The sequence below is a fragment of the Cyprinodon variegatus genome, unplaced genomic scaffold (genome assembly GCF_000732505.1).
Source record: "Cyprinodon variegatus isolate N-32 unplaced genomic scaffold, C_variegatus-1.0 Scaffold175, whole genome shotgun sequence".
NCBI lineage: Eukaryota > Metazoa > Chordata > Actinopteri > Cyprinodontiformes > Cyprinodontidae > Cyprinodon > Cyprinodon variegatus.
In genome coordinates, this window is record NW_015150628.1 from 544,575 (window position 1) to 558,680 (window position 14,106).

At 39.9% G+C, this 14,106-nt stretch overlaps 2 protein-coding genes across 2 annotated transcripts in view; one reads left to right on the top strand and one right to left on the bottom strand.

The window, feature by feature from the left end:
- The window catches only part of mief1 (mitochondrial elongation factor 1), a 12,168-nt gene extending 8,056 nt beyond the window's left edge, over positions 1 to 4,112 (top strand). Inside the window, exons 2-6 of the mRNA XM_015378562.1 lie at positions 836 to 1,136; positions 1,251 to 1,404; positions 1,528 to 1,708; positions 2,272 to 2,543; positions 2,620 to 4,112. Of these exons, the coding sequence (XP_015234048.1) occupies positions 1,258 to 1,404; positions 1,528 to 1,708; positions 2,272 to 2,543; positions 2,620 to 3,450 (1,431 nt within the window). The 5' untranslated portion in view covers positions 836 to 1,136; positions 1,251 to 1,257 and the 3' untranslated portion in view covers positions 3,451 to 4,112. The remainder of the gene's footprint in view (positions 1 to 835; positions 1,137 to 1,250; positions 1,405 to 1,527; positions 1,709 to 2,271; positions 2,544 to 2,619) is intronic.
- A 3,286-nt stretch (positions 4,113 to 7,398) lies between these two features.
- Positions 7,399 to 14,106, bottom strand: part of LOC107087164 (cathepsin D-like) — a 10,968-nt gene continuing 4,260 nt past the window's right edge. The window contains exons 3-9 of the mRNA XM_015378583.1: positions 13,276 to 13,399; positions 13,046 to 13,164; positions 12,722 to 12,921; positions 12,443 to 12,565; positions 12,092 to 12,236; positions 11,908 to 12,006; positions 7,399 to 7,613 (exon numbers count right to left, since the gene is read on the bottom strand). Coding sequence (XP_015234069.1) covers positions 7,452 to 7,613; positions 11,908 to 12,006; positions 12,092 to 12,236; positions 12,443 to 12,565; positions 12,722 to 12,921; positions 13,046 to 13,164; positions 13,276 to 13,399 — 972 coding nt within the window. The 3' untranslated portion in view covers positions 7,399 to 7,451. The remainder of the gene's footprint in view (positions 7,614 to 11,907; positions 12,007 to 12,091; positions 12,237 to 12,442; positions 12,566 to 12,721; positions 12,922 to 13,045; positions 13,165 to 13,275; positions 13,400 to 14,106) is intronic.

The window sequence follows — 14,106 nt, forward strand, 5'->3', positions numbered from 1 at the left end:
TCTTTTTTTGTTCACTGCGACGCCTGCGCAGACGACCTGGTTTCGAAGTATAAATCAGCCTTTAATCCCACACTGCTCCCCAGGCTCCACTCAATGGCAGCCCACTGCTCCCCAATGGGATGGTTTAAATGTAAAGAGCGTATTTTCCCATTGTGGGACAATAAAGGACTTTACATTACATTAGTTTCTGTGAAAAAACAAATGCTGCTAAATCCACATCTTTGTAATGCGTCAACCTTTTGCTCCATTCTTAGGCTGTAATATTCTTTTCCGAGACCTCTTGCGAGTTGTTCTTGGTTATCTCAGTTTTTCTTTTTTTTGGTGAAATTGCATTTGTCCCCTTCTAAAAAAAGTCTCAACAGTTCTTCCTGAAAAATTCAGAAGTTTTGAAAGTTATGAAATCGGTGCCATCAGTAGGGTTTGATAAGGTCCAAAATGACTGGCGAGAGCTCTTTGCATTCTTCTTGTGTGAAAACATTTAATAGGTAATCAGATAGAACTGAACTCACTGGTATTAATTAGCCCAGGTAGGGAGATGGTTGTTTTTTGTGTTTTTTGTTATTCCTCTATTTTTTTTACACAAAACCTAATGTATGCATTTGTTTTGATTACTTTGCTCTGTGCAATTAACTTTAGCTTCCATGGACATCTGGTTAAAAAAAACATGTTCAGTAGATGGTTTATTTTTTAGTTATAATCTAAGATCCATTAAGGATGCAGGAGATTTTTTACTTTAGAACTTCACCTCTCAAGAGCGAAGGCTGGACGGCCTTCGTTATAAGCAGGATTTGCATCGGCTTGATCTCCATCTAACCTTTCCTGTGTCATCACCCAGCGTCTAGGGTCATCGCCCTATCTATGTGTGATCCCTGATGGGCAGCTGGTCTCGCGGTGCTGTGCTGGAGCTGTACAGGGCGCTGCTCCGTGCAGGGCGTCACCTTCAGTACACCGACCGAAACTACTACCGCCGGGCCGTGACCCGTGAGTTTCGGCGTTGCCAGGCCCTGACTGTACCCGAGGATAAGGAGGAAGCGCTGAAGAGGGGCCAGTTTTTTCTCAGCAGCAGGCTGGGTGGGCTTATGTAGGGTTGGGGAAGGACCGTCTGGAGCTGCATCAGGGAGGTCGTCATCTTTCAGGTAGTATCCACAGGTGGTTTGTTCATGTTGATTGGTTGACAACAGGATAATAAGCAGTTTATTCTTCTGTCTTTGTCCCTTTTCTGTTATTGTTTTTCTGTTTTGTTTTTTCAGCAGTAAGATGGCTGGGGTAAATGGAGACCGTAAGGGGAAAAAGGACGACAACGGGATCGGAACCGCTATCGACTTCATGCTTTCCAATGCCAAGCTAGTGCTGGGGGTGGGCGGGGCAGCCATGCTTGGTATTGCAACACTAGCTGTCAAAAGAGTAAGCAGGAGGATCTCAGTCTGTCATTGTTCTCTTATGTTTACCTCACCCAGACATGATCTAAAGGAGAAAACTTTCCAACCTGAAGCTTTGTTTACATTCTGCACTCCGTTGTTTGTGCAGATGTATGATCGCACGATAAGTGCTCCCACCAGCCCCACTAAGATGCAGCAGGCAGGAAAGAGAAGCTGGGAGGAGCCTGCGTGGGTGGGGTCATCACCGCGGGTACTAAACCATGACATGAAGTCCACAGTTAGCAGGTCACTCCAGTCTCTGCCCACCTCCTCACATTCTTTTGAACCAGGTGAGGGAGAAATTCCTCAGTCACACTGAATTTATTAATTTTTTTGTTCAATTTTGAGATCTATTTCTTTTATTTTCATGTTTTTCAATGCTTGGCTTTAATAAGACATGCAGCCCTTTTGTCTTTTCTTGTATATCTGTTCACAGACAGCTTACTGGGAGGAATTTTACTCTTTCTTTTCAGTGGGTTTGGATCTTCTGTCTCCCTGTAGTTAATGTCCATTAATGTCTAGATATTTTAGCTTTAAAGTAGCAAGATCCTCTTTAGATTCAGTGTGGTTTATTCAAAGCTGTCGATGGCAGATAAAAAAACGGTGCAAAATGATTCATGCACTTTGAAACTTTTTGGATTCTTCATGTATTTGATTTGTTTTTATTCTTTTAAAGGCCATCATAAAGTCGTGTGAAATGTTGTAAAATGATGATAAAATTCACAAATTCTTCTTGGACATTCCCACATTTAGCTCCAACTATTTCCCTCTTAGCTTCCTAATTCATTCTAAATAAAAAGATCACCAAATATCTGCAGCATTTTTAATTAAAGCATGTCTGTCGTCCCCAAAGACTGTCTGCGAAGAGCCGTCGGCCGCTCCACACTGGGAGGAGGCGGGGCCTCCCAGTCCAGCCTGATGCGCGCCAGGATGCACCTCTCCCTGCAGGAACATCTGTGGGAGTTCTACCAAACCAGGGTCAACATCCCTTCAGAGGAGCAGGCCACAGCCAGAAGGGCGGCGTTGGACATCTGCGCTGAGCTCCGGGTCTTTCTTCACGCCAAGCTGCCCGACATGCCGCTCAGAGAGATGTACCTCAGCGGCAGTCTGTACGACGACCTTCAGGTGATTACTAGCATCCGTTTACTGTCATTTATCCATCTGTGGCTTTGAATAAAAAGTTTTATTTGAACTTTTTCAGGTGGTGACCGCTGACCACGCTCAGCTCATGGTGCCTCTCGTCTTGGAAAAGAATCTGTGGTCATCCATTCCAGGGGAGGACACTATCATGAACGTCCCAGGGTTCTGGCTTGTCCGCCGGGAGAACCTTGAGTACTTCCCTCGAGGCAGCAGCTACTGGGACCGCTGCATGGTCGGCGGTTACCTTTCCCCCAAAGCGGTCCTGGAGGTCTTCGACAAGCTTGTCACCGGCTCCATCAACTGGCCGGCTATAGGGAGCGTGCTGGACTACATAATCCGCCCTGTTGTTCCCTCTGAGACGCTGACCCTGGAAGTCCAGTACGAGACGGACCGGAGGCTGTATGTGGACTTTTTACCTCTGCTGGTGATGGAGGAGGGAACCTCGCTGATTGCCAAACCGCACCGTCTGTCCGCCGAGCGCAACAAGAACCTGTGGCGGCAGAGCTTCCGCGTGGCTGAAACGGCGCGGCTCAGGGCGCTCGATCAGGAGGACGGGGGCTGCAGGTGCACCTGCCTCAAGGTGGCGAAGGCGGTGTGCAAACTCAACCCCGCCCTCCAACGGCTCAACTCCAGCCAGCTCACCAACACCATCCTGCTGCTGAGCGAGAAGGAAGGCGACTGGACGCACGACGCGCTGGCGGACCGCTTCCTCCAGCTGCTGCGAGCGCTGGTGGGACACCTAGAGGCCGGGAGGCTACCATGCGCACTCAGTCCCAAAGTTAATTTATTCTGTGAGCTGACTGAACAGGAAGTAGACGAGTTGGGGTATACTCTCTACTGCGCCCTCTCAGATCCAGAGGGGCTGCTGAGAACTGCAGTGGAGCAGCCTTAAACTCAAACTACTAGTAAAATGCCAACCTTTTTTTTTTTCTCTCTCTGGGGGTCAAATATTCATCAGTCGATTGAGGCTCCAGGAGAAAAAAAACCTGCATGGAAAAGTCACTTCTTTTTGTTTTTATCACTTCTTAGAACATCAGTGAGTAACAGTGACGCAGTAGCAGACTGTTTCACCTCATGGCTGTGTCCTTTGTTGTTCAGATATCCTCAGCTCAGTGGAAGGATTCCATAAAGCCATTGTATTAATGAAGTTTAGCTTGTTGTTCTCTATGGAGTTCAGGCAGATGAAACTCGTAGGGCTCTACTATTCATTACGAAGATAAACGCACCAAATCAGCTTTATCTTACCCCCATTCTGAGAAGCAGGTCTATTTAAAGAAGTCCACAGTTACTAAGCCTCCTGTCTGTTTTTAATCTAGGCTCATAAGACTGAATATCATGTTGAATTGTGTTTGTGCCGGTCCAAGATGTAATAAAATTGCTAATCTGCCTTAAAGAGTCAGCATTCTGTAACTTAAGAAGTGTGTTTTGCGGATGTTACTCTTGGGTTTTTAAAAATATTTCACGAAGATGAGCCCAACAAAAAGGAAATATAACTTTCATTAATACAGTGGCTTATGTCCTTGTTACATTATTTTGTGTTAAAGTCCCTGGCAAAAGTATTCAACACAAAATAAGTCATAATCTTAAAAGTGTGGCATGCCCAATTTACTCCTCACATAAAATCCAGTGCAACCGGTTGCCTTCAGAATAAACACTTTTAATTGAATATTTTTTTTTTAATGATTAAATAACTTTTGAAAACAGTTTGAAATTAATTTTATTGTGTGGTGATAAAACAAATGTGGCTAAACAGAAATTTGGTCAAGACCTTATAAAACCCTTACCTCATTTTTGCACCACTTTTTCTTCGTTCATCCGATGTTCAGATGTTTTCTGGAGCAACGGGATGAAATGGAGAGTTTGGGTGCTGAGTGGAACGTTTAGCACGGCGCTGCATGCTAACAGTGTTTTAAATGTCTTTAATGGCTTAGCTTGAATGGGTTAAACCTGCAACTTAGAGAGTGTTTATTTCTGTTTGCAAAATGTTCAGATTTAGTAGATTCAGTAATGGGGACAGAGATGGTCGCTGATCGTTTATAGTAGTAGCCATTCAAAATTTCCCCACTTTTGTTGACTGGTCCTTGGCTGGGCCCTTATAATTCCTTTTTAAACATCTAAAATATTCTTTCTGTCATGATTTGTGAACATTAAGATGTAAAGCGAAAGATCATCTCCTCAGACCCTGTAATTCAATGAAAGGGTGGAGTCAGAGTAAAAACGTGCACTCCCATGAGAAGGCCAGTAGCTTGAAGTTGGAGGGTATTTTGCTGCCATTCGCCTGTCTTTTGACTGGGCAGTGCCATTTTGAATGGCTGCTCCTGTAGAAACTAAAACAGTTTCTAGTTGGGACAGGTTGCCTGGAAAATGCTTTAAGCTCCTCAGTTCCTGTGTTGTTTAAAAGGATTCTCGGTATGCATCCTCCTGAGGGGGTCTGAATCTTTGTAGCATTTTTTTTTAGAATCAGAAGACATTTTATTTTTGCATCACATATTCAAATAGGTTGGAGAGGGATGTCCCCACAGGTTGTTGTTAAACGCTCTTTTTATTTTTCCACATCTAGATGCAGATTAACTTAAATGATCCAGACTGTTTGTGTTAAGTAGCCAAACAGGGATTGGATTAGTCCGTCACTGAGGCTGGAAGGAGCAGCCTTGTCTGGGATCCATTATTAACTCGTAGTCAAGCCTGTCTGATCTTCTGGTTGGACAATAGCTTCTAGGTGCTAATCTTAGCTCAAGATCAGGATCTTAATGCCGGTATGCAGTTACAGCGCCTCGCAAAAGTATTCTTCATGAACTTTTCAACTATTTGTTGCATAACTATTGCAGATATGCAAGTTGGAAGGAAATGATCTGTATTGTTTTAAAATATTTGCACAGGGTACAAGTTATATTTTTATGTTCATAATCCATTATTTACCATAGTAAAATTGATTGTTACCACTGTATACTATTCTCAAAGTTATAGTATGAGCTTCTCCCTCAAACTGTACAATCCCCATACTTGGATCAGCTGTTTAGCAATCTACATCAGCTCAAATGAACATAGATATGTGAAGTCTAGACTGGTTCATGGTTTATTAATCTGGATGTCCAGATTCCACTCTTGAAAATTCAGAGTAACATGTCAGCTTTTGTTTTTTATTCTCTTTGGTGCCATAACTGGTTCCAATTAATGAGCCACAGGTGATGATGGACCTTTGGTTTGATTTCTTGTGGATTTGATATAAGAATGTTTTATTTTCTATCTTTAAGATCATGGAATAAGTAAGAAAGTGAAGAAAATAAAAAATTTTTCTGTTTTATTTATTTCCAAGGCTTTGAAAAGTATGATACTCATTTCCAGACAGCATAGAACCCCTGATGTAAACTTTTAACCTGCTGGGTGAGTTACAGCTACAGTACTTGTATTTTGAGCTGTCAACTAGCTTTGCACGTTCCCTTTACAAGGTAGCTTAAACTCTGCCAGGTTGGCTCCATCCGTTAGCTCTCTGCAGCTCCACTATCCATACTAAATAAAAGCATGCCCACAGCATAATACTGCCAGTAGGAGCTGGTATGTCCAGGGCCAAATAATAAAAGTCAAATTAACAATTTCACCTGAGCTTTGGAACTCTGTAGCTCCTCCAGAAGCACCATGGGCCCTCTACCTTTCCACCAGTATTTGTGATATTTATATATAAGACCATTTTTTTTTTATTAGTTTATTCTAAGAAATTTGGAGCTGTTTTTAAGTTTGTGATCATAGAATGAGATGGGAAAGTAAAATGCGGTATTAATACTTTTGTAAGGATGAGTTTAATTAGCCAAAGATGCTTTTTATTTGCTCAGAAATCTGAGCTTGATTAGTTTCCAGTCCATAGGTTCAAAATGAATTAAAGTGAGGAAAAGAGGAAAAGAAAACAGCCTGATTGAAGAGTAGAATCAGTTCTCCAGTCATTCCTCAAAATCATGTTTTCACTCTTAGCCTTAGAATAAAAAAAGTTCAATCGCCGCCTCTTTCACCTCCAATGTCTATAAAATGTACATTTAGGGATTTATTTAATCATGAAAGTGAATATTTTTGTATTGATTATGCATTTGTAACCAAAAAGAGCAGAATATTTATTTTCACTGATGCAGATGAACATAAAGTGTCCATATCTGTGCATCATGAAGTGCTTTTGGTCTGAGTGTAGTTTTCTGTGCAAACAGTCTTCCTTTGCATACTAATTTATGCTGTATGTTACTACTGTGCAAAAGTGAGGTGTCACTGTGCCACATCTGTAATGTCCTAGAATAAAACCCCAGACAGACGGCTTCTTCTGTGTGAAGGGTATTCTAGTCATATGCTGTGATGCATGTACCCCAGAAACCATTTTTTTTAAAACAGTTTAGGAGTTAAAACATTGGAGCACTTTGAATACTTCAATAAATGTTGAAAGGCTGTCATGTATGATCTGTGTGTTTGTGTAAAAATCTGCTTTGAAATCAGTTTAATAAACACAGAAAACCATGAAATGTTTGCCTTTTATTCAGTCAGCTTTTTATTCAGTCAGCTTTTTATTCAGTCAGCGTTCATAAAAGGCCTGAATTTATCTTGAGTACAAAATATTTCCTCTTGATTGAAAGCCGTGAGATTAAAAAAAAACAAAAAAGGTTTCAAGCGAAGCAAATTAAATCCATTTTTGGAAAACTTTAAAGCGAGAAAATATCAAACAGCTTCACATAAAACCCCAAAAACAAGGATCCATATCAGCACAGACTGCTGATTTTCACTGCAGCATCCTTAGAAAAAGGAGAATAAACTGAAAAAAAAAAAAAAGATGAAAGTTGTATTTTTAATTTTGTTCTGATTGGTAAACGGATTATTTTAAATGAACTGAAGTGAAATTCAACGGGTTTCATTCGTTTTCTACTTGGCAGCTGCAAACCCGACTCGGTCCGCGTTCCTGTCAAACACGGTGTAGTACTTCCCGATGAACACGTCTCCCAGGATCCAAAGGGGCCCGGCCGGGGGTGGGATATCCATCCCCATGAACCCAGACAGGCAGAGAGAAACTCCCATCTGAGACTCCTGCAATAAACAGGGGAAAAATATTTTCTTTTTCATGATTGCAAGATAATTTTAAGTTTCATTATTATTCTTGATAGAGAAACAGATCTTAAGCCTAGGCTTATATGGGACACTTCTTATAGTCTGAAGTCTGAACTTAATTCTACTCTGTTGCTCCTGAGATTGACCAAACTATGTTCACTGACTAAAAAATTTTAGTCATATTCTAATTAAATAAAAAAAAAAAAAAAAAAAAGTTGCGTTCACAAATTTAGGGCTGAAATAATCAGATTGTAATTAATCGATTACTGAAAAAATCTTCAATGTAGTAATCGATTAATCATTAAATTGAGTGTAGAGACTCTAAAACATGCCTTAAGCTGACAGAAAAACCCACTTAGAGCAGTAATTATAACATGATTGTAAATAATATTAAAAAAATATATATATATATAAACATTTTGCATTTAAGATAAAACAAAAAATATTTTCATCTGTTAATATGCTGTCAATATGGAGTTTCACTTGCTTTATTTTCATATAAAATCTTCTTAAAAGGAACCTTTGGATTATTAATCCAATAATTTAAAACAAATTTGCGACATATTAATGGATTTGCAAAATAATAGTTAGTTGCAGCCCTAATAAATTTAAATTAACTTTCTCTGCAGGCTGGAAGCTAAAGTTTTGACTGACTCACGGTTGCAGAAGTGGAGACCCTCAGAAATCTATTTCGAAATCTTTTAAATATATACATGTTAAAAATGCTCTTTACACTGAACAGTCTTTCTGCTCATCTAAAATTAAGATTTTAAATTGAATACATCTTTTAAAGCTTTGCATATCAGTACATTTAGGCCACAAACTATTTGGAGGCAGATATATTTAAATCTTTTTTTGGAACCAACTTTCTGAGAAGGCAAGCATATTTGGACTGAATAAAGCTTCATGCTTTGTGTGCAATGTGCCATAAACACCCTGACTAAACTCTTCATTGGTCAGGGTCTTATAACACAAGAGGCAACTTTCTAAATGCTGAGTCACAGTTGAAGAAGAGTTCAGACAAACTAAGACATAAAACTAGAACTGAGAACAGCCCACCTGATGTCTGATTCACTGGTTCATGTTTATTGGCACAATAAGCTTTGGCTTCTGTACTTCTGATAATTCACCCTAAAGATCAAACTGCAGTGTTTCCCTCTCCTTACGCTTTAGAAAGAGAGCCAATCCGGTTTATCCAGTAAGGCTTTTACAGATCCAGTTAATAACTTGGATGTAGGATCCAGGAAAGGAACCAATAAGGCTGGAACCATAAAACCAGAGAAAACTTCAGGCAGAGGAAATATAGTAGCTGTTTGAATAGAGGACAGAGAGCTGATGGATCCCAGGACAGAAGCATGGGGGGTTGGGGGTTCAATACAGAAAACAACTCTGACCTACTGGTTAGGCACAGAACTATATGAACTCAAAGACTCTTCCTTTTAAATTCTCCTTCTAAAGTTGTTCTTCAGGTTTTAGACCAGCTGCATTCTGAACAAATTTCTTTTCAGGACAGAATAACTAAAGGGACATTTATTCACCACAGAACACTCACTCTTAGTTCTCTTTGGAAATTCCCCTTAAGGGGATTTACCAATTAATTTATTTTTTACTTTGTCATAGAGCTTTTCAAGTAACCAGTCTGCTTCAAATTCACGTCATTGTAATTTCCATTTGTACAATACAGGCCTCCTAATCGTGTTTCTTTCTACACAGTATCCAGTTATAGCTCACTAAATAAGTGGAATATTTCATCAATCAGGTGACCAAAATGCTTTTAAAGCGGCCCAGTGTAACTTTTGGCTACAAAAGGCCATTAGAAACATCACACATTAGAAAAAAATACAAAGCCTTCCACAGAGGTTTGGACTCTGATAACGGACCACTGTGGAGCAGAAGATTTAGAGTCAGACTTAAAAAGACAAGGCTGCATTCAGCCCTCTGGATTAAATCCTACAGAACCAAAAATAGGTCTGATCAGGAGAGGGTCATATCTGTTGTGTTAGTTAGCTAGCTGTTTAATGGGAGCTCAGACTGAAGTAAAGTGGCGCTCTGGGTCACATGGTCCATTCAGGGACAGATCTGACCCTCTAAAGTTACATACAGGCACGTTTTTCAGAGAGGCAGAACTGCAGAGCATCAATACCTTCCAAATAACAAATCCTGAAAAGTCATTTCAAAAGTTTCAAACTAAACTAATACTCGAGTCAAAATTTGTGCTGCATGAAGTAGTGGTTTTTGTTTTTTTTATTATACTAAGGATTATGTTTTTCTGTCTTTTTAATTGGCTTTTCCTTGTACTTTTTGAAGCACTTTTGGTATTTTGAAAAGTGAAAGATGCCATTAAAGTAACATTAATCACCAAATAAAACCGATACAACTTATTACACAAATAAAACTCTCAGCAATGTTCACTTTCCATGTTGTAAAATAATTCAAACTTTGAGCAGTCTATATGTTGCTTTTTGAAGGAACAAAATGTGAAAAATCCACTATTTTAGGTAAAAAGAAAAAAAAAAAACTAATTTTTGTAAAGAAAAGAAATGCAACATTTCATATGGGCTATTGTAAGGGGTCATGCACCACCTTCCGGTTTTGTTCTCTAATCTCTAGTTCACATAGTTGGGCCTGTGCCATGACTGTAGAGTATATGTGCATGCAAACGGTAACATAGGCACAAAATAGCAGACAGAGCATCCAGGGGACCAAAACATTCACCTGCAGACCATCAGGACTCATTGTCACAGCAAAAAAATAAAAAATAAAATAAAAACAATGTTTTTTTTGATAAAGAAGTTTTCAGAAAAAGGGCATAACCAAATCACCCCTTGTGTCATATTATTGGGCTTAACAGTAAGGTGTAATAAAATGTAGCGCTGTTCTGGTCTACAAATAGTGCTCAACAGCACACCTAGTGGTAAAAACGTATTACTCTTTTAAATGCAACAATCCTGTTAATTTTTCAGACACTTGTAATGTTTCCGTTTCCACAAGCAAAATAAAGGCATCACAAAAAAAACCTCTCTTTTAATGAGTTGTAAAATGTAGAAATATCCAGTTCAAATTCCCTTAAATCAATTACGATTAGAAGAATTTGGATTGATTAACAGTACAGCTCGAAATATAAACTTTTATATTCAAGACTTGAACAAATAAAATAAGCCTAGGCTCATTTAAAGTGGGCAGTTAGATGATAGCAGCTGCTTAGAGCTTCTAGAAAAAATAAAAAAAGTCAGACCATCAACCTTTTTTTGTATTCGCAATACTGCCAGTAGGACAAAAACTACTTACAATAACCCCAAAAAGTGAGTAAAATCCTGAACAGTGAATCCGATTTTATGTCCAATCAGAGAGAAAATTGTCCTACGAGGTTGTGGTGTTTAGCGCTCATTATAAGTCAATAGTGCTAAATACACCCAACAAGAGGGCTTGCATACTTCCGACTGAGACCTCAAATCTCACTTAGACAACACAGCAATTCAGCAGCAATTTTACGGGTCTGACAGGAAGAAATATGCAGTTACAAAGTAAAACACATTCTCTTTGAGGGAAAATACAAAGTAAAATCTTTAAATCACACACAGAAATGGTTGGGTGTGCTTCATATGCACTGTGCATATGAAGCAGGTGGGGTAGGCTGGGCATAAAAAATTAAACATTTTAAAATAAGAATAGTTTATCCAGTTCAGAAGGACAAATCAGATAAAGTATTGATCCTCTTGGAGTTTAACAAAAAACAAAATGAGAGGCAGACAGTGCAGGTAAGCAAAGCTCCTCACTCTTCACAGATCTCTCACTGAGAGTCACCTTTCACTGCCTAAGGCAGCATATAAACGATACCACAGCTTTTTCCTGCGTTTTTCTTTTCTTTAAACTTACTTCCCATTATATTTTAATATAGGCCTTTAAAAATGATCTGTTCTGGATCAAGAGATGCTCCACAGACTCATGCAGCAGGGCTTTGCTTTGTAGCTGTGACAGTTTTTTTAATTTCATTTATTTGTAATAACTTTCCATTATCTGTATCAGTCAAATGTAGGAAATTGTTTGAATTAGTGTGATACAGAGACAGAGGAGCCTGTGTCTAGAGAGTCAGAGCCTCTATACTCAGTCAGTGTAAGATCTTCATAAAAATAACATATGGAAAATAAATGAAAAAATACTCTTGGTAGAAAATGACAACAGCCCTACCATGCATTTCTGTGGATTTTTTGTGGCTTTAATAAAAATCTGTAACCTCAAAAAGAGTGTAATAATAAGCATACTATATAGATACCTTCATTACATAATCCTCTCCAGTCAAGTTAAAAATCTTCCCTCCGATGTTGAAAGAGACAACAGGAAGAGTTGGAATCTTCTTACAGTCAATCATGTACTGGAGAGAGAAAAGAAAAAACAGCATAATGAAATTAATGGCAGAGCAACAGATGAGAATCTTTATGAAGGTTTACCACTTCTACCTCTCCCATCAGCAGAGGCAGAGCTCCAATAGCCTTGTTAAGAGCTCTGATTTCTGCTGCTGGACCGACAATTAGAGACGTCCCCGTGTCAACAATTGCTTGGCAACTGGCTTTGCAGAGAGTCAACTGGTTGCCCACATCAATTCTGGAAGGTTAGAAGAGCCACAGATCAATAGGTATTAGTTGATATCAGACAGAGTAAAATTGCTACATTATCTAAAAATACAACAAATGAAAGTTGCTTTATTGCACAAAAAGAGGAACTTAAAATGGATTGAAAAACTATCCAGAAATGGAAGTGTTGTCATTTCTCTTACTTGATACCACTTCCTTATATCAGAAAAGCCTTACCTATCCATTCCAACCTGCCAGTAGGCCTTTCTCGTCACATTAACATAGTGCAGGTCTCCAGTGTAGTACTGGGGGTCCACCCCCCCCAGCACCAGCTCTCCTCCCAATGCTGCCTTCGGGTCCCTTAAAGTTAAACAGATTTCAGCAGAAATTATTTCGAAAGTCAAATGGTTTTACAACAGATTACTCAACTAACAAACCAACCCCCCCACAGTGGTTTCCTCCTTGCAGTGAAATTAAAACAACACTTAATAATGCTTAAACTTGCCTCAAACCCACCTGCTGATATAGACAGAGAAAATGTTCTGGGGCAGCAGCTTAGCAGCCATGGCTGTATCAAACACCGGGGTGACGTTAGCCACTGATATGGAAGGATACGCCATCCCCAACACCCCATCGAACCGAGCAACAGCAAAGGTGATGCCAGGTTGCTTTACTGCTTCCCCAAACTGCTGCTTGGGAACAGATAGACCTGCAACCTGCAAGCAAAGGAAGCGACAGTTAAAAAGCAGAGCATTCTGTCTGTCAATGACACAAAGAAAGCAATAACTGACACCATGCAATGCAGTTGTAAAACAACATGCGTCTCTTTCTTAAACTCACTGAGACGGTGTCCTCACTGATGAAGCCAGACAAGCTGCCTCTGCCGTACCGGATTGCAAACTCTGTGCCGTTCTTAACATACGTGCTGGACTTTTTGGAGTTGTACCGATGATGGACCCCTAGACAGAGAAGAAGAGGGGGCAAAAAAAAGTATTACACTGGTTAAAAACTGCTGAAATTGGTAGCATAAAATTACTTTGTTAAACATTTTTGACACAAAGTGATCTCACAGCAGGCCAGATCGAAGAAAGAGCAGTGGATGGATGGGACCCAGAGGTTGGAGGAGCCGGTGTCAAACAGGACCGTGAAATCCTGCGGAGGGGTCCCGATACTGATGACACCATAGTACTGGGCCTGAGGAAACACCAGGAGGGGTCATAGCAATAATGGAACAGAAAAAACTCATAAAACAAAATCAGCCCATTCTTATAACTTTCGCCCATGTTCTATTTGTTCCATTGGTTTTTTTTTGTATTAAGAAACCCAACAAAAAATTTTGTAAATACCCAAAGTTGCAGGACCATTTCAATCTCTTAAAATCTATATGCATTTCTATTCTAATACCATTTATCTCCATACCTCAAAGGAGAGTAACCTCAATGCTACACTTTGGAGGCCCATTATGCCTGAAATAGAGTTCTTTAAGTCCATTCTTTAGCATAAAGTCGTAGAGAAACGGCTGTTCAACAGTTGCATTTCCAAATTCTCCCGAGTGGTGCACAACTTTACTGACGAGTGAATACAGTAAATGTGATTGGTCAATTATCAAAGGGGCGGGATTGTTGTGGCGGAAGATCCGCAAGAAGTTTGGTTGTGGCTGGTTTGTCGGAAGGATCTGGCTAACCAGTTAGCAACTTAGTGCTAGTAGGTTCCCAATGGGAAATTCCATTGGGACCAAGGAGCACTTAGAAACAACACTGTCAAGGAACGCTATGGACAGCGGAAACATGCAAGAGGAGGAGAGTTTTGTGTCGGAGGTCATGGATGAGTCTCCTTCTTCATACATTTTTTTATTTAGAGGAGGAAAGTGGGGAAGAAGATGTTGTGGAAGAGTACGCCAG